General features: G+C 40.3%; 1 protein-coding gene across 3 annotated transcripts; it reads left to right on the top strand.

The window, feature by feature from the left end:
* The first annotated feature begins 484 nt into the window (after positions 1-484).
* On the top strand, positions 485-23,250 carry RNF20 (ring finger protein 20). 3 transcript variants are annotated; one of them, XM_019729255.3, is made up of 20 exons: positions 485-652; positions 1,706-1,860; positions 6,904-7,071; positions 7,189-7,333; positions 7,479-7,661; positions 9,332-9,450; positions 11,489-11,635; positions 11,809-11,886; positions 12,083-12,202; positions 13,347-13,526; positions 14,425-14,560; positions 14,883-15,004; positions 15,124-15,494; positions 16,873-16,990; positions 17,583-17,732; positions 19,833-20,045; positions 20,913-21,038; positions 21,212-21,352; positions 22,055-22,156; positions 22,419-23,250. In XM_019729255.3, exons 2-20 carry the CDS (start codon positions 1,732-1,734, stop codon positions 22,593-22,595), a joined length of 2,925 nt encoding a protein of 974 aa, XP_019584814.3. In that variant the 5' UTR covers positions 485-652; positions 1,706-1,731; the 3' UTR covers positions 22,596-23,250. The 3 variants fall into 3 exon arrangements, with proteins under 3 accessions (XP_019584814.3, XP_019584817.3, XP_019584816.3); XM_019729258.3 differs by having other exon boundaries at positions 534-652; positions 6,875-7,071; positions 22,419-22,729; XM_019729257.3 differs by lacking the exon at positions 485-652 and adding an exon at positions 732-903 and having other exon boundaries at positions 22,419-22,729.
* Positions 23,251-23,901: the final 651 nt, after the last annotated feature.

Raw genomic sequence — 23,901 nt, 5'->3', positions numbered from 1 at the left:
GCCCTATGCTAGAGGGACCAAAACTCTCCAAATGTTTCTAAGGTGTATTCAGGGCTGTATATACAGTTCCCTTTAAGAAAAACCTACAATCCATGAAACCTATGAACTCTCTTTAATTTTCTCCAGAACCCTTCATTCCAGCACGATGGGTTCCGAGCAACATTTTCCCGAGGTATCTGAGGTTAATTTTTGTCTGCTGGGAGATTGACGGAACCATCAGCCAATCGGCAGTTTGAACGAGTTTCGGTAGAACCAATAACAGGCAACAGAATAAGGCACTTCATCTCAGTAGAAAAATCAGGTCGTAGTAAAAAGCTAACAAGCCTAAAAAATCATGGCCGCTTTCGCTAGCGCCAGGTGAGGCCGGGGTACACCTCAAAGTCTCAGCTGGCCCCCCACCCCCAAGCGTTGCTACAGAGACGGCACCCACTTCCGGATGCTCGGCGCCCTAGCGTTTCGTCACATCCTCCCGGTTCGTTGAAGCGACTTCCTCTTTTCTTTCCCTTTTTCTTTCTCTGGCTCCGTCTCCCGGAAGCTTCGATGGGTCTTGGCCTGCGGGTCAGGGGTGAAAGGTGGGAGGGCTGTGCGGGCCGTGGTGAATAACAGACCCGAGTTCCGCTCTCGGACGACGACGCGAATTGGAAGAAGCCAGGTTAGGTCTCGGCCACGGGCGCGACGGGTTTGTGCGGGCCCTCGGGAATCTCCGCCCTCTCCGGCTCGGGACAGCCTTCCGGGCCTGCAATTGGCCGTGCGGGAGGCTGGGGGCCTTGGCCTCTCGAGTCGGACTGAGACCCGTGTCCTGCTCCTCTGTCTCCTCTCTCTCCAAGGCGAGGGCCGACCCAGGTTGCTGCCACCGATATCCCTTCTCCTGGAGCTTGAATTGGAACAGAGTCGTGTGTCTCGGTGATAGCTGGGTTGCCTCTAAAGAATAAAGTGTTTTAGCATCTGTTCCGCTTCCTTTGAGCTCCGAAACCCTGGGAGACAGGGCAGACAAAATAATACGCTCACCTCTGTTGTCCATGGGCGGAAACTAAAGCTCCTCTCCCTAAAAAGTAGAATTGGAATTCGCACCCACGTCTACCTTCTTTAGGGTTGCAGAAAATCATGGGGAGAGCTTTGGAAATAGGGAAGAAACCGCAAATATAAAAAGGAGAGCTAGCGTTTCTGAGTGCATACTTCGCGTCAGGCATTATGCTAAATTCTTTCTATACTTATTCCTTGTAAGGGTCGTAGGAAGCATATACTCATTCCTGGTTTAGGAAATACGGGCTCAGATGATAAATGACTTATCCAATATTAATGATTTAGTAGACATCTCAGAGATACCTTTTCAGCTCTGATTCTTCCAACACAGTAGAATTAACTTCTGTCCTAATCAAACTGTATTTTTCTGATTGTTGGCATTTTAGGAAGTGAGATTTCTGAAATTCTTCTTGGTCTCTTAATCCGTTGCCTGTTTTCTTATTTCTTATTAGTATCCTGTTTTGAAATTTGTAGTCATGTAAATTCAGCCCTGACTCTTACTCCACAATTTGCTTCTTTTTTCCAAGAGAGATTTGGGGATCGTGTTGCTTGGTGTGGAATTAATAGATCCAGGTTAAAAGGCTGGCTCGAAGAATTGCTAGTTTTTACATCATAGGTGGTCTCTCTTTGTTGTTGCTCTTCTTACATATGTTACCTAGTCTGTATCTTTTTTTTCCTCCAGGAAAACGGCTATCATCTTGTGCCAAGATGTCAGGAGTTGGAAATAAAAGAACAGCTGGAGAACCTGGCACATCTGTGCCTCCGGAGAAGAAGACAGCTGTTGAAGATTCAGGGACCACAGTGGAAACAATTAAGCTGGGGGGTGTCTCTTCAACGGTATGTGAAAACAGTGTTGTGAAAGTGTGCTTTTCTTCTGTCAGTTGCAAACTGAAAGTAAGAATTTATTTGAAAAGAAGATGGAAATAAAACAGACAAAAGTAGGTGAAATGATGTAGTGGCCAGGTCTGAAAAAGAGATATTGACTTTGATCTTTATTTTCAAAGGCGTGTTTATATTCTTTGGTGAGCCTGGTGTCTGATGCACATGGATTATAGGTATTTAGAAGTGTGAAACTGTACATTCATTTTTTTATTCACCAAAAAATTAGGTGCCAGGTACTAAGAGGTAATGTAGCAACATCATGGACAGAGTGGTGAAAAGTGAGAGTCTGAGGCCAGACTGCCTGGCGACGCTCAGCACGACCACTTCCTAGTTCTCCTCCTTGCACCTCTCGTTTCCTTGTCTGTAAAATGTAATTATAGTATTTACCTCATTAGGTTGTTAAGAGGATAGAGTCCCTGTTAAGGGTTAAAAAATTACCTTTAACATAGTAAGTACTCAATATATTTGAGCTATTAATAATTATTATTGGGTTAAATACTATGAATATAATGGTATTCATAGTGGGATAACATAGATACACGTATTGTCCTTGCTCTTGTGGTGTTGACAGTTTCTTTAGACTATAATATACCAAAAACTTATAGTATATATGTTATATGTTCTTTAGGTGTCAGAAGTTCACTGTAATAGGTTTTGATCTAGATTAGAAGTCTGTATTTTGGAACTCAGTCATGGGGATAGGCTGTTAAAAATGCTTTATGTTTGTATAGCTTGTGAAACCATATCTGTTATTTATTTGAGTTGAGGCTGAGAATCAGAGAGAATAATACAAGCATTCAGAGTACATTGTTGATAAAGTGTCATTTCTGAGTCTGTCTGCGGTTCAATGACACCATTCTCCTGCCAGAAGGTGATTTAGTCTTAGCACTGTCTCACATCACGCTCCCAAGGACATTTATTCATTCCGTAAATATTTGTTGAGCACCTGTTATTTGCCAGACACTGTGTTTTAACACTGACGACAGTTCCTGGACTACAGTTTTTAGGGCGGCACTGACAAGGGAGCAAACTCTTAGAGTGGGATGGGTGCTGTTTGTAGGGATAACCACATGCTCTAAGGGAAGCACAAAGCACACATACCAGTTTGAACCTTATCCAGAAAGCAGCGAGGAGCCATTGGAAGGACTCAAGCAGTGGGGTAACATGCTCAAACTTATGTCTGCAGGACAGACTGAAGAGGAGCCAGGGTTGTAAGCAGGAGTTCAGTTAGCAAAATTGTTTCCTTGTTCTTTCTCCTTCCCCGTCCCACTCCACCTCTCTAAGGATGGGGAGCTCAGCTGATTGAAGGTTGCCCTTAAAGGCAATAACTTCTCCTCTGTACTTCGAGGTTGCTATAGTGAGCCAGCTGCGATTGTGGAACAAAAAACTAAGACTCCAAAGTGTGCTTGAAGTGGGAACACTGACAGTGTGAACGGAGCTGTCCACCACAGCTGTGCTGAAATCTGGCAGGCTGACAAGACGTGACCTGGGGCGCAGAAGTGCTGCAGGAGGCTGTTGGAATAATCTCGATGAGGGATCGTGTTGGCTTGGATCACTGTGGAAGTAGTATTGACACGATTTTCTGATGGATTGGATGAAGTGTATGAGAGAGAGGAGGCAGGATTACCCCAAGATTTTGGAAGTATGGCACTTCCACTTACTGAGCTAGGGAAGAGTATGAGAGGAGCCGATTTTTGGGAGCTGTGGAGGAGAATCATGAGTTTGACTTTGGACATGTAAGTTTGAGATACTTATTAGACCTCTGAGTGGATAGGTAGTTGGCTATAGTAATCTGCAGTCTGGGGAGAGGTCTGGGCTGTGCATTTGGGAATCATCATTTTGTAGATGGTATTTAAAGTGGGACTAGCAGCTCTCCTCTGAGGAGTGAGCATAGGTGGAGAAGAGGACTGAGAACCGAGCCCTGAAGCACTGCAACATTCTGATCTCAAGGGGATGAGGAGAAACTAACCAAAGAGACAGGAAAAGAAGGGGCCAGTAAAGTAGGAGAACAAGAGAGAGTGGGGTCCCAGAAGCCAAATGAAGAAAAGTGTTTCAAGAAGGAGTTTATCGGGTGCTGCTAATGGGTGGAGTAAGGGGAAGACTGATATATATATTTAACAATAGAAAGTTCACTGGAGGGGGAATTGGCCTTACCTAGAGCAGGGGCAGTTTGCCCATAGCAACAAGAAGGAGGCAGGGGATATGGGTTCAGAGATGTAGACAGGTCAGTAGTTGTGGTTATGGGAGATAGCTGTGGACATTCTCTTCTGATTGCTTCTATTTTTTTTTCCCCATTGAAATCAGAAGCAAGACTCTTCTGAGAGTGAGGATAGGTGAGGCGGTTTTGGAGGTTTGAAGAGACAGGAGAAGGTAGGAAGTAGTTGTCTTAGAGAGAGAATGGATTGGAGAGATGGAGTAGAGTTGCTGGGCGGCACTGAGGACCTACTTGAATTTGTGATCACGAATTTAAAGTAAGGCCAAACAGCATGGTGCTTTATTTTTTCTAGTCACATTCAGCTGCATGGATATAGGCCTGGAGTAGGTGGAGAGTTAGATGTTACCCAAGTTGGCGTTTTTACCAGGCAAGTGTGATGAAGGAGCCTGAGGGAGAAGAGGGTTATAAAAGGGCATGATTATAATGGCTTGACCACAGAATTGAAGTTCCATAAAGAAGGAAGTGAGAGGAGTGAATGACAGGGAAAGGTATAGGACCAATGGATTGTAGATCTTGGAGGAGTTGAAAAAGTGTTGGAGTCAGGAAATTAGAGTGAGCTGGCAAAATAGGTGGTTATTATGGAGAATGAGGTGTTTGAAATTGAGCTTCTAGAGAACATATGGGTATATCTAAGATTAGGAATAACGGAGTTTGGTGACTGAGGGAACAAAAGGACAGATCATTGGAGGAGAAGAGGTCAGTGACTTGATGATCTGGTATGTATAGGAAATGTCATCTGTATGGGAATTGAAATCAGGAGTAGTATTGCAGAGAGTGAGAATAATCTAGGTGCTAAATCTTCAGGAAATGTGGGGGACTGACATGGGCATTTAGAGATGAGTACAGCAAGGCAGGGGGGCAGGTGGTACATACAGACCAGTGGCATGAGCTGCAGAGCGAGGAGGTGTTAGGGAGGAGGGTGGCATAATGGCCTGGAAGTGACAGTGGCCAACAAGGAGGACACCTTTTCTGTCTCCAGGCTCAGGACTTAAAGGGGCGTGGGAGAGAGACAGCCACTAGTGGAGAAACCTGCAGGAAAATGTATTCTTATCCAGTTTTCAAACAGATCAAGAAGGGGAAGGCAGTGTCAGAGAAGAGGTTGAGGATATAGTTTATAAATAGTATTCATAAACTGGTACATTGGGAAACTATTGCCTCTCTTGATATATCAAGAATATTTTAGCCAAACTGGTAGAGAGAAGTAAAACAAGAAATTGGTGCACTCGTAAACAGTTCTTACCGTGTTTCCCCAAAAATAAGACCGGGTCTTATATTAATTCTTGCTCCAAAAGACTCATTAAGACTTACGTTCAGGGGATGTAATCCTGAAAAATGCTAGGGCTTATTTTCTGGTTAGGTCTTTTTTTGGGGAAACACCGTACTTTAAAACGTTATCAATTCCTAGGTAAAGTAAAAAGCAAATCCTCTCCAATTCTGTTTCTTTGCCTGTGATACTGCCCCACCCCACCCCCAATTGTCTTAGCTACAAAGAGAAGTTAAAGATACTAAGAATGGTGTGGAATTACTGATGGAGTGATGTTTTTGCAGATACAGAGGAGAATGGGATTCTGAGCACAAGTTGAGGTTTTAAGAATGTGTACATAGGTTGGTAAGTGGTATGAAGAGGTCAAGGAGATGGGGAATTGAGGAGCTTTCCGTCTGATGCCGTCTATTTTCTCTTTAAAATGGGAAGCAAAGTGACCTGCTTATTGTGAGGGGGCAAGGCTTGGTAGTTTGATATTGTCTCAATGGAGAATAGGAAGGAGATAGTTCACTTGTTAAAGAAACATTTCCAGACAGATTCTAAGGTCTGTTCAGGTTAGGAATTTATTTTTAAAGGCAGCAGTGTCCTCGGTTTAATGACCTTATCTAGAAGTCCCCACGTACTGGATATTGACTGGAGTAGTCAGATATGTGGATTAATTCAGATTGGGTTTTGTTTGCAGAGGTGGAATAACAGGATTAAGGGCAGAGAATTAAGGAACTCCATAGGCAGGAGATTGAAGGAAAAACTATATTGTATAGTCAAGCATAGGAGATAGTGGAGACTGAAAGGGACTAATGGAGAAAGGAGAGAACTCAGAATTTTGGAGATCTAGGTGAGGGATGGTACTGGGATAAGGGCATGAGATGCCTGGACAGATACAGCTTTATTCAGGGAATGGGAGGTTGGAATTTAAGATTTCAGATGTGGCACAGTTCCAGAGAATGACAAAAGTCCAAGACGTGGCTTCTGAAATACATGGCTGAAGTGCAGTGGAGGAGGTAATCATTAAAGTTAAGGAGTTCAAAATACAGCCTAGATGCTAGAGGATGTGGTTTGTCCACATGTGTACTTGTCCATATGTATATTGAGATCACTGGATGTGTTGGCAGGGACTGGGATAGAGATGGACCCAGGTGCCACAGTCTTGACGGAATGAAGGGCAGTGCTTAGGAGCCAGGTGTCCGTGTCGATGGGGGTAGAGGGTGATCTAGCTGGATGGTGGAGTCTCAGTAGCAGTACTTTGGGGATGTGCATGTGAATAGAACACTGAGATGAGTGAGTTCGAGGTCTTGGTATCATTGTGTGTATCATTCTTTCCTCTCCTAATCATAGACCCTTTCCTGTATTCCTTGTGCCTCTACTTCTGATCTAATTGTTTTAAGTTTATTTTTGAATGAACAGCTTTATTCATAGGAACTAGCTAACTAATAAGGTCTTGTTGAGTTTCACAATTGATTTATCTAAAGATTTATCTAATTTCGTTATAGAGACTAATAAGATTGGTTTCCTGGGGCAGGAGGAATTAGACATTCGAACACTGCAAACCAAGAATCGCAAGCTGGCGGAAATGGTGGATCAACGGCAGGCCATTGAGGATGAGCTCCGCGAGCACATTGAAAAACTGGAACGAAGACAGGCCACAGACGATGCCTCATTATTGATTGTTAACCGGTACTGGAGTCAGGTAGCGAACTGTTTGTTTGCTCAGATTTTTATTTGAGCGTTTTAGTTCTCCTTAACACTCTTCATTTCCAAAGTTGTGTCCTTTTGTTTTTCCCTAACTGTACCTGATCTTCTCCAGTTTGATGAAAACATCCGTATCATACTTAAACGTTACGATCTGGAGCAGGGTTTGGGAGACCTACTCGCAGAAAGAAAAGCCCTTGTGCCTGAACCAGAACCAGACTCTGACAGCAATCAGGAACGGAAAGATGACCGAGAGAGAGGTGAGTGTTGTGGATTGACCTGCGGGCTGTGTTTTGATTTGAAGAGCCTTGCTTTGAGGTTCTCCATTTGAGAAAAAAAAAAAATGGATTTGGTATTTCCAGTTGAATAATGCAGGGGGCTTCTTTTTTCCCCCCGTGTCCTCAGGGGAAGGGCAAGAGCCAGCTTTCTCTTTCCTTGCTACTTTGGCCAGCAGTTCCAGCGAAGAGATAGAGTCTCAGCTGCAGGAGCGTGTGGAGTCCTCCCGCCGAGCTGTGTCCCAGGTTGTGACTGTCTATGATAAATTGCAAGAAAAGGTGGAGCTCTTATCCCGGAAGCTGAACAGTGGAGGTGAGGCAAGAGCCGGGATAACGTGCCACACGCAGTGGTTATGTCAATGTTAAACGTGATTTTATAAATGAATATCAAGTAAAGTAATTGCTATATTTAAAAAGGAACTGAAACAAGTAGTATATTAAATAGTATTTTAAAAGTATTCTTTTGATGGCATGCATCTTAAAGTAGGGTTTAAATTAAAAAATAAAACATTACACATTGCAAATTGCTAAGCTCTTATTTATATCAAGGGCAATTGCCATTGATAAGCTGAACTTTCTAAGAGGTAGAGATGTATAAGGTATGAATTGTAGCATCAACTCTAATTTTTTTGTTTTTTTTTTAACTTTTTTCTGTATTTAAGTGTGTTTTGCCAGGACCCATTAGCTCCAAGTCAAGTAGTTGTTTCAGTCTAGTTGTGGAGGGCGCAGCTCACAGTGGCCCATGTGGGGAAGCGAACTGGCCAACCTTGTTGTTAAGAGCACCACGCTCTAACCAACTTAGCTAACCAGACGCCCCTCAACTATATGTTTTTGAATGTTCATTTCTTTCCCCATATTTATTGGTTTTTGATTCAAAAGAATTGCATTTATCAGCTTATTAATTCATGAAATATTTACTGAGCTCTTACTATAGTCTATTGTTCTCAATATTTTAGTTTATTAAAAGAAGTAAAGTTCAGTCCCCAGTTCTTAATTTGGATTATAAATCACTCTGAGAGTTTTCCAAGCATACTCTTTTTTTTGGCCCTGCCTGTGGAGATTTGTATTTAGTAGGTATAGGATGGGTCCTAGGGGAGTGTCTAATTTTAAAAGTTCTGATTCTGATGGGCAATCCTGGTGGAAAACCATGGAAATCACCACACTACCAACCTGTTCTATAGTGTTTCTAAGAGTGCTGCCATCGGGTGGTATAAGGGCACAATTTTTCTTCCTGATAACTGTCTCTAAAGAGCAGTTTATATCCCGAGAGTATCTGGCTTCATTTACTAATGTTTGGATTTGAGCTATGGTATTTGTGGCTCTACTTTTAAATACATTAACTTGGTGTAATTAGTTCTATAGATTTACCTACCTTCTTTGTAAATGTTACTGTGCATTTTGGGTTTTTAGCTTCAGGAGTGCCCCTAGCCTGGTATTCAGAAGATGATAAGGAACGCTATGCTGTTATCCTTATTCTTTATGATTTCATAGGTGCTCATTTGAACAAGGAAATTTCTGCTCCCTGCCCCCCTTCTCTTCCAACAGAAAGATGCTTCATTTTGGTGTTAGTGAATAATAGTATAAAGTAGAATTTTATTGCTATGAAGTCTGACAGATTAGAGATACCACTGTCTTGGCTACAATTCTAAAATGCCGTTTTTGGGGTGGTTGTGCCTTATCTGAATAAAGTTATAGTAGAACTCCATTTCTTTTCTCAAGGCATTTTGACTATATAGAAAGGGATGGGAGTTAGGTGACCTTGGCTCTGTGTCAACCTCTGCAAAGCACAAGGTTGGATCATTTCCTTAAGCAAGTTACCTATCTGCTGGGTAATTAATCTGTCGTGAGAAGTTAATAGAAAAACCAGCCCAATTCTTGAAGTTTTCAGGAAAATTAAGTGAGGTAGAGTGTTAATGCTTTGGTGGGATACACAGTTTTAAAGTTTGACACTACAGATGCTAAACTATAGTTCTTCTCCCTCAGATAATCTGATAGTGGAGGAAGCAGTGCAGGAGCTGAATTCCTTCCTCGCACAAGAGAACGTGAGGCTACAGGAACTGACAGACCTCCTTCAGGAGAAGCATCACACCATGTCTCAGGAGGTACTTCACCAGAAAGATCTTACTCTAAAAAGCCTATTTGTATATTGAAGAGCATGCAGGACAGGCTAAAACAGCCAGCTCTGAGAAATCAAAATCTGAGGAAAGGTTAAAGGAAGAAAATCATTGACTATCCTTGACCATGACTCTGTTTAAACAGACATTTTAGAATTTTAGTTTTTAGCAAGAAATACCATCATATGGGGTTTTGCAAAACAACACACCAAACCCGCAAACAAGGAATTCCTCTCAATATAAAAGACCATGTACAACGTTACTGAGGAATAGGTTGGTAGAAATTCATCTGAGGACATGACTGTAGGAACTACTGCATGGATGATGGCCTAGAAACTTGAGGAGTGTGGGTTTTCAGTCCAAACTTGGACAGAAATAGTGCCATGAACAAACCATGTCAAGATTGGGGATTTGTTTGTTTGTATAAAACAATTGAGATAAAGTGATGCTAGGCCTTACGAGGCTCTTCTGACACTCTTGATTATCATTTTGGTTTAGTTCAAAGGCTGTTCTGCTGCAATTGGACCTTAGTTTGGCTACCCAACTCTTATGCTTATTCGGAAGTTAGTAGTTACCATTTACTTAGTGCCTAGCACTTAGGCACTTTATGAATATTATCTCTAATGGTCAAATAAACCCATCTTATTGCTAAGGAAACAATTTCAGACTCGTCTGAGGGCCCACAGCCAGAAGGTGACTGAAGGCTGATTTGGATGTCTGTCCGTTTAGCTGCAAAGCCTGTGTTCCTCATTGTGCCTGTTTCCTAAACTCCAGGGCCAAGGTCCATGCTGGGCTGGTTGTGTGAGAATCTTCTGGGAACGTCACTAAGACGTATGGATTCTCATCAACCTTCAGAGGAGTTAGCGTATAGCAGTGCTTCTAAATAAGTTGGAGTATAGTGAAAAAGTAAAAGAACTTTTTTGTCATGTTTTAAGACATAAACCAGGTGCTGCCAAGATGAAAAAGGTCTTCTTCTTGCAGGCCTTCCCCAAATCTCACTTAGCATTACTAACTTGGAGAGAGACATTGTTTTGCTCAGCTGAGCTGATGTCCACGGTGGCTCTTGTGGCCGGCTATTGATGCTACCTGTCAGCTGGGAGCTCACCCTAGTTCACTGGAATACCTGCAGTAGCCTCTCCAATATGACCCTTTCAGGGGAGTTAGACTTCTTACATGGCAGCTGGCTTCTTTCAGAGATTGAGCATCCCAGGAACATCAGGCAGAACCTTCATGGCCTTTCAGACATAGCCTTGAAGTTATGTAGCATCATTTCCACTGAATCACTAAAGTGGACCCAGATTCAAGAGGAGGAGACAGTGACTCCACCTCTTGATGGGAGGACTATCAAGGAATTTGGGGGCCATATTTTAAACCAACACAAAGTGTGTGTATAGATAATTAATTGTGAACATGTAACAGCTTTGTAATTAAAGTATTAAACAGCATTAGCTGGCGCAGAGCTCCAAAATAAACAGAACAAAAGTTTTTGTATCTTTATAGTGTCTGATTCCAGATTGTCCTGGGATCAGCTTAAAAAGGAGAATGGAAGTTTTCCTTTTGTTCTCTTTGGATTATCATTTGTGAAAGTGTGGCAAGGGAAAGTTGGGGGTAAAGAACATATATTTGAGTTTTTGTCTCCTAAAATATTTGGTAATATCAAGGATGTTATCTTTTGTCTCTTAAAAAAGACCCATTTACTGATGGGTTTATTTGACCATTAGAGATAATATTCATAAAGTGCCGAAGTGCTAGGTGCTAAGTAAATGGTAACTATTAACTGTAAGGAAAGGGTGCTTCTCAGAGGTAGAAAAAGTATTGATTCTTAGGTGGTCTTCTCCTTGCATGAACGTTCTTATAGACTTCTATGGTTTTCATGATTGTAATCGATGTAGAACTGTTAAAAGAACCTACAATTTCACTTTTATATTCTTGCATTGGATAAAAGGTATTGATGTAAGGCCTTTTTTTCTAACTTGGTCTTTTTTTCTTTCCTGTATTTTTCTGAATTCCTGTCTTTGGGCTGTAGTTCTCCAAGTTGCAGAGTAAAGTGGAGACAGCTGAGTCACGAGTGTCTGTCCTAGAGTCCATGATTGATGACCTGCAGTGGGATATCGACAAAATTCGAAAGAGGGAACAGCGACTCAACCGACACTTAGCAGAAGTCCTAGAGCGGGCAAGTGCTGTTTTATTTATAGTTTGGAGACTAGAATCATTTTGAGGAGTCGACTCAGAAAGGATGGACTTGGGTAGCAGTACTTGAGGCCAAACGGACTCCTTTGAAGGTACTTTTGTTATCAGACTGAAATCTTAGGGTCTCTCACTAAAGAATCTTTGTCTTTCCTGTAGGTGAATTCAAAAGGTTATAAGGTATATGGAGCAGGGAGCAGTCTCTACGGCGGCACAATCACTATCAATGCTCGGAAGGTAAAATCAATGGGTCACTCAGGAGACATATTTGACCTGGTGTCAGGTGTTGGGCTAGGTACTTAGGATTGTGTTCACAAGTGGCAAAGTGGGCTTTTGCCAGAAGAGTGGATCCGTGAAGATGGAAGCTTAGGAATGGGAGTGATTTAAAAATTCTTCTTTATTCTCATTTGGCTAATGTTCTGCTTCTCTTCAGTTTGAGGAAATGAATGCAGAGCTTGAGGAGAACAAAGAGTTGGCTCAGAACCGTCACTGTGAGCTGGAGAAACTTCGGCAAGACTTTGAGGAGGTTACTACGCAAAATGAAAAGCTGAAGGTAGGAGAGATGTATCTCTGAGGGGGAGTAAAGTGAGACGTTTTGCTGACCAACTCACATACATACTTGCGAACCCTTATAATTAGTGAGGGAAAAGAAAAATGTAACTTTTGTTGGTATATCTATTTATTTACTTATATATTTACTTGTATGTTTGTACCCTGCCTTGTTCTGCAAAAGATTTAAAGCAACCTATAAAGATATATAGACTGAATTAAGGTGCTGTAACTTAGGAATTGTTGAGAAAAATGAGTATTAGGGTAAATTAGAGTGAGGATCTAAAATGAATTTAAAAAATGGGGCTTGAATGTACACACACACACACACGCGCACACACACGCACTAGCAGGATAGTCCATTCACATGTCAGTAATTGCCAGATATGGGCCACAGAATTTGGCCCTGCAGTTTCTAGCTGCCAAAACAGAAAAGAAACATAGTCACTGATCCTGTTGGTTTTCAAACCTGCCCATTAGAATTTTCTCTCCACAGGTTCTTTGTGGGGGAAGAAAGTGGATTCTGAAAGTCTTCCATCCCTCTTTCAATCATAGCCACCTGTCTTTTGTAATGTGATTTATTTCTAAGTAAATATATGAATAAAGATGTTTAAATTGAAAACAAAAAAAAACAAAAACCTGAGTTAAATCAAATGACATATTTGGGTAATTAAAGTAAACAGTTGCTTAGGAGAAGCATAACTATTTTTGATGTAATGTCAAAAGTATTTTTCTCTGTGACTGTTAAGAAAGAGAATAAGTTACTGACTGGGGTCCTAAACTATGTTCCTAAAATAAGCATCCTGACAAATTTCATAGTGCTCATCTCTGTCCCTAGGTCTGAGAAACTTCATAGGGCTCTTGTAGTGTCCTTTGGTCTAGATTAACATACAATGTAAAACATCTATCAACCAAAACAACTCTGGGGTGGAAGAATACAGGTACTAGGGACCACCTCTTGGATGATCTAATTTAATTTGGGATAGATTTTTACATAATTAGAGGAATGGGTAGATCTACTTCCTAACCTTCATAAAGCTTTTCTCAATTGCACAAGACTTCAGTGAGTTTAAGATTTTATTTCCTGTCTGGCGTCTAGGGCACAGACACTAGATTCTGCGTCTGACTTTTCTTTGGGCCCTCCTAAGGTGGAATTGCGGAGCGCAGTGGAGGAAGTGGTGAAGGAGACTCCGGAATACCGCTGCATGCAGTCACAGTTCTCTGTCCTGTACAATGAGAGCCTGCAGTTGAAAGCACATTTGGATGAGGCTCGGACCCTGCTCCATGGCACCAGGGGGACCCACCAGCGCCAGGTTGAGCTCATTGAGGTAACAGCCTAGTTTTGTCTTGTATTAAGTTTTTCTGCCTCATAAATTTTATAATATTATTCTCTCGTGTTATTCTCTTTTTCATTCAGCAAACATTTCTATAGTGGCTGTAGGTCTTGACTCTGCTAGATGGTGGGCACCCTGCCGTCAAGGATCATACAGTCTAGTGGGGAGAATTAATATCCGTTAGGATGCTGTGTGGTACAGTAGAGGCGTACCCCAAGGGTGCACTGATGGAGACAGAGCATCTTACTTGACTATGGAACCTTCCTGGGTCCACGTGTCAAAGTGAAGTTTGAATCTTAAGGATAAATACAAGTTTACTGATAGATAAAAACTGGAGAAGGACATTCCCCACAGTGAGAATGACAGATATAAAAACAGATTAGTATGGCCGGAGCCGTATATGCATGGGGGGGATAGTGGGTAGAAGCTGCTTACAAGCCATTATAGCATATAATACATGTGTAAATGATTTTTTTAAGGCAGAATATTCATGTGTTCCCTTTTGTATCTTCTGTAGTCCTTAAGTTATAATAGTTGGCTTTTTGCTATATGTCTGCCAAATGAATTATCTTACTTTACATATGTTTTATGCTGTTTTATTGTTTAGTTCTCCAACTAAATTGTAACATTCTCAGAGTTGGGGCTGTTTCATTTATTTCTTTAGTATCCTGCTGATTATCACATGAGAATTTTGTAGCTATTTGGTGCTCATTAAGTGTCGATTGAATTGGAACTTTTCAGAGTAATCTCTTCTTGGTATTTTAACCTCTTTTCTTGGTATTTTCTTTTTTTCTTATTAGATCCTTAGAGATCAAATTTAGGAAACGTAGAATATGATGGTATTTATACATTATGATAAGAATTTTTCATTGTTTCCTTTTCCTGTGTGTAGCGCGATGAGGTTAGTCTTCATAAGAAGCTGAGGACCGAAGTGATCCAGCTAGAAGATACACTGGCCCAGGTCCGCAAGGAGTATGAGATGCTGAGGATAGAATTTGAGCAGACGCTTGCTGCCAATGAACAAGCAGGTACAGTTACTCTTGCTGCTCCCCGCAGTTTTCCTGCTGCACATGCCTTCCTTGAATGACACAGCATGTCACCAGGAGTTGTTAGTACTGGCTGGAGCTCAGAAGTCCTAAAGAACCTCACATCAAATCCTGGAATTCATTCTGATTCACAGTCTGAGTGTTTTTTAACTTCAATTGGCCAGTTCTGTTTCCATCCTCTGAGAAGGACCCTTTCTTTCGGCAGTTCTCCCTCTTTCTCGTTGGTCCCTGGTGTGTTCTGCACTCCCCACTCTGCCTTTGCTCACATCACAGTTGTTGATAACCTGCGGTTGCTGTGTTTAAGGCCCCATAAACCGGGAGATGCGCCACCTCATCAGTAGCCTCCAGAATCACAATCACCAGCTGAAAGGGGAGGTCCTGAGGTATAAGCGGAAACTGAGAGAAGCCCAGTCTGACCTGAACAAGGTAACTGGGAGCAGCAGCAGAAGTATCGTTTGCTATTCAGTGTGTAAGCTGTTTTCGAGTGAGGCCAGCAGTGTGGCTGTCCTGAGTGATACGCTCCTTTCCTTTCTTTGTCGTCGCAGACACGTCTGCGCAGTGGCAGTGCCCTCCTGCAGTCACAGTCTAGTACTGAGGACCCTAAGGACGAGCCTGCAGAGGTGAAACACGATCTCGAGGACGTACCCGCCCAGGCCTCTGCGTCGAAGGCATCTCAGGAGGAAGCCAACGAAATGAAGTCCAAACGAGATGAGGAAGAGCGAGAGCGAGAAAGGAGGGAGAAAGAAAGGGAGCGAGAAAGAGAGCGGGAGAAGGAAAAGGAGAGAGAACGAGAGAAGCAGAAACTGAAAGAGTCAGAAAAAGAGAGAGATTCTGCTAAGGATAAAGAGAAAGGGAAACATGACGATGGAAGGAAAAAGGAAGCAGAAATTATCAAACAATTGAAGATTGAACTCAAGTAAGAGCAATATTTAGAGTAACTCTGACTCAAAAGCTAAGGTTAGGACATTGTGCACGAAATGTTCCGCTGATGGCTTTGATAATTTCTTATTTTGAGTATAACTAAATGCACAGTTAGTGTGGTCTCCGTTCTTGATCAAGTGTGCAGCCAAAATGGCCTGCATGGCTATTGTGTAGTCCTGTTCAGTGGTCAAGTCTCAGTAAACCCTGTGGTTGTGGCCCTATTTTTCATGAATCCAAATTAAGGACAGAGGTCTCATGTTGGAAGTGACACTCCTGAGAATTACTGGAATTAACTACTGGCAGATTGCTGGCATGAATTGTAATTTAAATTATACTAAGAGTATGTAGCACTGTAATTTGAACAATATTGATCTGTTTGCCTGGCAGTTGACTAGTTTGCATATATATCAGATCATTTTAAGTGATTTCTCAGGAGGTGTACTCCTACAGGCATGAAAATGTTAAGACAGACCTTGAAGTCAATGACACAGCGTTGTAACCTCACACATCTCCCCGTCCCTGCATAACCAGAATCTTCTTTGGTAGAACTGGTTACTTCTTTCCCTGCAATGGTCATAGCTGAGCCTCAGTGACCTTTGGATTTGAGGGACCGCTGTGTTCAAAATGTTTGAATTTCTTTGGTATATAAAAGTATAGTTAAGGGTTTGATAATTTAGTAAGAGATGAAATTTTAGTCTTCAGCTGATGGTTAATCACTTAATTATCAAATTAGGGTTAGCAGTATACATAAAACTTTTTCTCCTTTTTTCCCTTCGTTCCTCTTGATCTCTTTCTTTAAGGCAAATATTTTTCAAGTATAGTGTCAGAATCACTTGGGTGAGTTATTTGAAATACATTCCTGGACCCCACCCCAGACCTATTGAATCTCAGTTTTTATGAATGGGGCTCCAGAAATTTGCCTACTTAATAAGGGCCTCAAATGTTTATTTTATTTTTATTTATTTATTTTTAAACTTTTATTTATTTAAGTGTGTTTTTCCTGGACCCATCAGCTCTGAGTCTAGTTGTTTCAATCTAGTTGTGGATGGCACAGCTCACAGTGGCCCATGGGATTGAACCGGCAACCTTGTTGTTCAGAGCACTGTGCTCTAACCAACTGAGCTAACCGGCTGCCCCTCAAATGTTTGTTTTATAACTTGAGAACTAGGTCTGAAGGGAGAAATGATTCCTTTATACAGCTTACTTTTCTGAGAAGTCTCTTGATAGTCTGTGCAAGTTTTGTCTTTTAAATGTGTGATGTAAAGTGTAAAATAGAACTGTTGTAAAATATTGTGCTCAGTTTGAAATTCCCTTGCTCTGATGCCCTTTGTTTTCTCATTACACCATTCCTTCCTCTACCACCCTCATCATAGGAAGGTACAGGAGAGCCAAAAGGAGATGAAACTATTGCTAGATATGTACCGCTCTGCCCCAAAGGAACAGAGGGACAAAGTTCAGCTAATGGCAGCTGAGAAGAAGTCTAAGGCGGAGGTAATCTAGTCTGCTGTTACCTGTCATTTGGATTAAAATCTTCATTTGTGGGATTTCCCAGCACACTTCTGAAGGATAGCGTTTCTTTCCTTAGCTTTAAAGTTAGTGTTTAAAACTCAGCAATGTTTCCTTCCTTTTCAAAGGCCATCTAAAATAGAAATTTCCAAATTCTCTACTAGGTGGTAAGGTATATCAGAGTATACCTTACTAGGGTAGGAATAGGCTTTTCAAACTTTTTACCCCCCCTTATGCCATCCAAATCATTGTTATAATGATCCTCTTTTTCTGATTACTTTTGGGAAGAATGTCTTCTTCTCTTAAAATTTGGGGGCCTAGAGAGAAAATAGGGTGAGAACTACGTTAAAGAAACATGTGCACGCCTCAAAAATGTTCCTTATAGAAGCATGTAATTTTGGAATGGAGTGATGTTAAAATAATGTTGTGATGTGATGTACTAGTATATCATTTATCTCCTTTCATAATTTTGTAAAGGTTCTTTTCATATTATGAGCCCTCCACCTGTGCATGGTATTAATTGATTTTTGAAATTGTATTATAGCTTTTTCTTTGTGTAATTCCTTTCCTCCTGTAGTTGGAAGAGCTAAGGCAAAGACTCAAAGAACTAGAGGATAAGGAGAAAAAAGAGAACAAGAAAATGGCTGATGAGGACGCCTTGAGGAAGATCCGGGCAGTAGAGGAGCAGATAGAATACTTACAGAAGAAGCTGGCCATGGCCAAGCAGGTGGGCACACTTTCTTTATTTAATTAGCTTTTAAAGTAAATGTTACTGGACAAGTAAATTACTGGCAGTGAAATTTGCTTTTTCATTCCAGTCTTCTTTAAAAATATTTTTTCTCCTATATGTATGTTTGTTTTTACACTGAAGTCTTTCATCCTTTATTTTGTTTTATACATTTGCCAGGCAGGAAGTTTACTTTTATTTTCAAATGGATAGCCAGTTGTTCAAACATTGTTTATTGCAGGATCTAGCTTTTCTCTGCTGATCCGGAATCGGGGTATAATGAATGTAAAATGAAATAGAAGAGATTGCATTTTATACACATTATGATTATAAATATATGAAACTAAGTAAAATAAGCAGCCCAAGTAAATACATAACTAATATATTAACTGTGATTGTATCTGGGTCATAGAACTGTAGAGACTTTTCCCGTTCTTATAATGAGCGTGTATTTCTTTATTTTTAAGTCCCAGTGAATTTTATTAGCGTTCAATAATAAAGATACCAAAACTGGCTGGAAGAAACACGTATGCCTACCGTGAGGAACACCTTCACTGTTTCTAAGAAATAGCAAAATGACAGTGCGGTGAAGTAGTTTTAATGGTGACTTGATCATTCAGTACCTTGAAAAGAGGAACTTTATTCGAACCTATATATATTCCTTTCACAAGAAGTGGGGTTTTGACTTTTCTTAAATCTGTTGATTGCTACTTTTCTCTCTCTCTCTCTCTCTCTCTCTTTAAAGTATTTATCAGGCAACTATAATACGAGAGGTTCTAGTACAAGTGTAAAGACACACAATATTCTTATGTAGGACAGCTCATTATCTTAAAAATGTTAATTTTCCCAAAGTTAAAGTATAAATGGAATGTGATCCCAATAAAAATACTAATTTTGGTTTTTGTTTATTTTGGTACTAGACAAAATAATTTTAAAGTACTTACGGAAAAATAAACACGAATGGCCAGGAAAACTGAAAAAGAAGAGCAATGGGATTGAGGGGTGGCAGTTCCTATCTCTAAAAGATGTTAAAACAAAGTTTGAGTAGGTAAGATAGCTTGGGGCTTACAGACGGACTGAGCAGAAAGTCCAGAAATAGACCAAAGTACACGTGGGTATTTAATATGTGCTGAAGATACAGTTTTCAATCAGTGGGGAAAAGAAAGCCTTTTAAAGGTGGTGGGGAAAAATAAACAAAATCGAAAAAAGTTGGATATGTACTTGAACACTCTATACTACGATAATTTCCAAATGTATTATAGATATTATATTAAAGACATAAATTCAAAAAAGAGCTAGAAGAAAACAGGTAAATTCGTTTACATATTGGAATGGAGAAGACCTTTCAAACTATTAATAAAAGTCTAAAACATGAAAGAAAAGATGGATAATTTTGACTTGAATAAAACACTGCAAAGCTCTACATGGCAAAAACCACTGTTAGCAAAGCCAAAAGATAAATGACAAAAAGGAAAAAAAAATTTCTAACTCTTCCCACAAAAGCACTTATCTTTCTAATATATTAAAACTCCTAAAAAAATAACAGGGAAGAAAAGCTAACAACCCAGTAGAAGAATAGGCAAAAAATATGAATAGTTTACGGGAAAGAATACAGATGGCTCGTAAACATATGAAAAGATGCTCATTTACAGTAACACAAATGTAGGTTAAAACAATTTTAGATACCATTTTTTCACCTGTCAGATTGTTATGCAACACTGTTGGAAAATCAATAGGTTAAATTCAGAATTATAACAGTGGAAAAGTATGAGAAAATGAGGTTTTATGTTAGAAGTTCTCATAACCTACTGCTACTTGATTGGTTTGCTTGATCATGGTATGGATAAACTTTTTGTCTGTTTTAACTGACTTTGAGTACAGATCAGCTAATAGCGTCAGACCAGTAATCAGTGCCAGTAGCTTCAGATAATTGTTTTGTATTCCTAGGGCTAACATAGTGGCAAAACTAAGCTTAAAACTAAGTCTGTCTTTGTTACTAGGTTAATTTATTTCTGAATGAACAGTGAGGAAGTTTCCTGTGCTCAGTTGTTTGGAGTTAGAAGATTCTGTTAAAAGGAAAGTTCTTCCTCCTTATTTTAGGAGGAAGAAGCTCTGCTCTCTGAGATGGATGTCACAGGCCAGGCCTTTGAAGACATGCAGGAGCAAAATATCCGTTTGATGCAGCAGCTGCGGGAGAAGGATGATGCGAATTTCAAGCTCATGTCAGAACGTATCAAGTCCAATCAGATCCATAAGTTACTTAAAGAAGAGAAGGAGGAGCTGGCTGACCAGGTTTTGACCCTGAAGACTCAGGTAATTAGAGTGAATAGTGCTTCCCAGAATTCTGTTGAAGGAGGGTTCTTTCTATGTGAAAATATGCATAAAAGAATGATTATTGTGACATTTTTTTTCCAATAGGAAAAACAGAAAACTAAATGTACATTAGTAGGGTACTGGTCAATAAATTATATATCCCTGCAAAGGCGTACAATGTAGATACTGATCTGCTAATACAGAAAAATGTCTAAAATATATCATTAAGTGATGTATTTATTTTATTATCTCTTGTGTTAAAAATGCATGTGTTTTTGTATGCATGTGCTGTGTTTTAAAAAATTTCTGGAAGGTTGCATGAGAAACTGTAAGACTGGTTACCTAATTACCTCTGGATGTTGTGATGAAAGTTTATGGGTGTGTGACTTTACTTTTTACCCCTTAATAGTATTTCATTGGACTTTGTGCATGAGTTTCAAGAAAAAAACTACTTTAGAACCTCTAGCCACTCTGAAAGAGATACACTTGAACTTTTGCTTGAGCTGTAATTTACATGTTCTAGTATGAATTTCCAGGCTTTGAGGATTATTGTGGCCAGAGAAGATAAATAACTGTAAATGTAATTTCCTGTTCTTGGCAGTTTGGAGGAGAATCTTTTCAGTGGCTTCCCAGACTCTTTATTTGAATCATCAGCAATATTTTTTTTAAATTAAAAGTTAATTATTGTAATCTTGTAAGCTTTTAATTGTTGTAGTCTTGCATGGATTTTGAAGGGTTTATGGGTAAAATCAGTAAAAGTCTGAAATTTCTATTTCAGAAATCTCTTTTGTGGGCCTGTGAATTAACAGAGCGTAGGCAGTTCTTTTTCCTTCCCTTTTATGTCAAAATGCTTTTTCTTTTTCAAAGGTTGACGCCCAGTTACAGGTAGTAAGGAAACTGGAAGAGAAGGAGCATCTGTTACAAAGCAACATTGGCACCGGAGAGAAGGAGCTGGGCCTTAGGACCCAAGCCTTGGAGATGAATAAACGCAAGGTATGATTGATTACTCTGTAACTGAGAGTGACACTTCATCTCCAAGGAACAAATAAGTATGACACTGATGAAATTATAGGCTCACTTTATTCCATGGACTTGGGTTAATTAACATTTTGCCTCACTGGAAATAAGGGGTGTTAAAGGTGCCACTGTTCGTACATCCCACATAGGCAATGGAGGCAGCCCAGCTTGCAGATGACCTCAAGGCACAATTGGAGTTGGCTCAGAAGAAGCTACATGATTTTCAAGATGAGATTGTGGAGAACAGTGTCACCAAAGAAAAGGATATGTTCAATTTCAAACGAGCCCAGGTAAAAGCAGTTGTTTTTCTTTACATTTTGCTTGTTCGGTGTTTTCTGAGCTCTGAAATCACCCATCTTTTATGAAGGAGTCATTGGTCTAATGGTTTGTCATTTCCTACTTGACTCAAGTTCCTCGAGTGAAGAGACCGAGTCTGTTTTCTTCACTGCCATATCCCCAAGGCCAGTCATGGTGCCTAGCACCTAATGGGCATGAGATAAATATTTATGAAAGGAATGAATTCATAAAATAGCAACAAACCTATATTAGAGGACTTTAAAGTTCTGTAATTTTTCTGTTTTTGGCATGCCAACTATTTCTCGTGGTGCTTTTCTATCCTTATCCTATAAATTTTTTCAGTCCAGTCTACCTTCATCTTAAAACTAATTACCTTAAAGTGGCCTATCAAGTTGTTTATTTATGTATTTATTTATTTATTTATCTTCCATCCCTCTAAATTCTTAGACTGTATTTTCACAGAACTAAATTGACAGTGCAGCTCTAGTTTGGTGATAGGATTATGGTTGCCTGTTCTGAAACAAAAGAAAATATCTTGCCATTTGCAATTCCCCACATTCCTAAAAGATAATTGGATGTGAAAAGACAGAAAATCCTTTCTTTCTGCAACAGAATGTTCAAGTTGGAGCAATTATTTTTCTCAAAAATGGCAGGTCGAAGGCAGTGTGTCTAATGGGTATGTTATCCTACCACAGGAGGACATCTCGAGGCTTCGAAGGAAGCTGGAGACCACAAAGAAACCAGACAATGTACCCAAATGTGATGAGATTCTGATGGAGGAGATTAAGGATTACAAGGTTAGCAAAACTGCGTCTGTGATTGCTTTGTGTTTTTTTTTGTCAAGGCCTGAAGTGGCCAACTAACAGACTGGGAGAATAAATACTGGACTTCTTTACATGAAGTTAACTAGAGAATCGCTTATTTTGGGGGAGAGGGGGAAATGGTACTCTTGTTTTAGTGCTTAGTGGATTTTCTTGTTTTTTGTGTGCTTGTGTATGAGAGCCCTTTGGATCGTAAATCTTTATGGTTGTTCAGACTCTGACTTCTTTCTTTTTTTAGGCACGCCTGACCTGTCCATGTTGCAACATGCGTAAAAAGGATGCTGTACTTACCAAGTGTTTTCATGTTTTCTGCTTTGAGTGTGTGAAGACTCGCTATGACACCCGCCAGCGCAAATGTCCCAAGTGTAATGCTGCTTTTGGTGCCAATGATTTCCACCGCATCTACATTGGTTGATCCGAGCCAGGAGAAGAAGGGGCTGGCTGGACAGGCACTTGCTCATTAACCACCACCTACCTCTCCTCTCCTTGACTGCCCCTGCAGGGTGTTTCTCCACTACCTTTCCTTCACAGACGTGAATTCACGTCCAGGTTCGCCTTTCTAACAGCGAGCTGGCTTCAGGGGAAAGGACTGGTAAATGCAAGTCTTGGGTTTTAAAGTGAATTAGAAACAAGCAATTCTTACTTGAAGAATAAACCGGCCTTGTTTATTTCCTGCTTTTCGACTTTTCCACATTTTCTTCTTGAGGCCCACTGTATAATCTTGGATTGTCCATTCTTCCTGAAGAAGTGAAGTTGGTATTTTTGGCATGGAGAAGGGAACAAAGAAGAGAGGAGACACATGGCCATTGGGGGGAAGGGCTGGTGTGAGCCTTTGGAGATAAGCTATCTGTGGGTACAAACATGTCTTGATTTGGGTAGTAAACTTTTTGTAAACTTGGATTATAAAATGGTATAATCGGCTACTCTTTCCTGGGTGGTGGAAGTCTTAATGAGATTATGAGTCAGTCCATGTTTTATTCACTAGCAAAGTACCTTGTTAAGGTCAGCTGTCTTCCTTGTTGAAGTTATTTCAGTTTTGAATGTTCTACTCATTAAAGTCTTTAAATTTCTTGAGGCCAGAATAATTTCAGATATTATAGCCCCTTTTATCTTAAAAATGAAATCAAGATTGGAGAGGATGGGGAACAGGACTGAGGTGAAGAGATCTGGGTACTCTGGGAACTCGATACAGGGGAGCCTTGGTGAGCTATGAATTACTCTCATCAGCCTCTCCACAGGGGTTGTTGTGATCCCCGTTTTCCAGAAGTTTCTCTATAATGTTTCTATAGGGCTTTATACTCCACAAGCTTCGATTAAAGCAGGAGTTTGCTTTTGTGTTTGTATTTTTCTTTGAAACTTTTGTATTTGTCAGTATTAGTTGATTTTGCACCTGCTGTGCTAGAATTGAATTCTCTTGAACAGAAATAATCAATTTAGATTAAGAGGCTAACTATGTTTAAGTGATTTATTTCTTTGATTAATTGAAGCACTTTTCTACCAGTTGTTTTATTGAGTCTGTTCTCAGGAGAGATTATGCCTAAAAGATGATGGATTATTTGACTGTTCTCAGTTCTCTTCCATAGCTCATTATGGACGTAAGAGATTGTGACTTGTTTCCCAGGGAGTATAAGGCTGCCTGGCACTTTAGGTTGAGAGTTCTCGAATATCAAGTTTGTTGGAACCAGCAAACCAGAGGTCTTCTCTGTGTCCGTTAAGGGGTT

The sequence above is a fragment of the Rhinolophus sinicus genome, chromosome 16 (genome assembly GCF_057876585.1).
Source record: "Rhinolophus sinicus isolate RSI-liver-muscle chromosome 16, RSI-T2T, whole genome shotgun sequence".
NCBI lineage: Eukaryota > Metazoa > Chordata > Mammalia > Chiroptera > Rhinolophidae > Rhinolophus > Rhinolophus sinicus.
Note: the sequence above shows the minus strand (reverse complement) of the source record. Positions and strands in the feature narration are given on the sequence as shown.

Excerpts from the sequence above, each read along its gene's own strand:
- RNF20 (XM_019729255.3), top strand. The coding sequence starts at position 1,732 with ATGTCAGGAGTTGGAAATAAAAGAACAGCTGGAGAACCTGGCACATCT. Across the intron at positions 1,861-6,903 it reads TGGGGGGTGTCTCTTCAACG|GAGGAATTAGACATTCGAAC; the intron begins GTATGTGAAAAC and ends TTCCTGGGGCAG. Across the intron at positions 11,887-12,082 it reads TCACTATCAATGCTCGGAAG|TTTGAGGAAATGAATGCAGA; the intron begins GTAAAATCAATG and ends GCTTCTCTTCAG.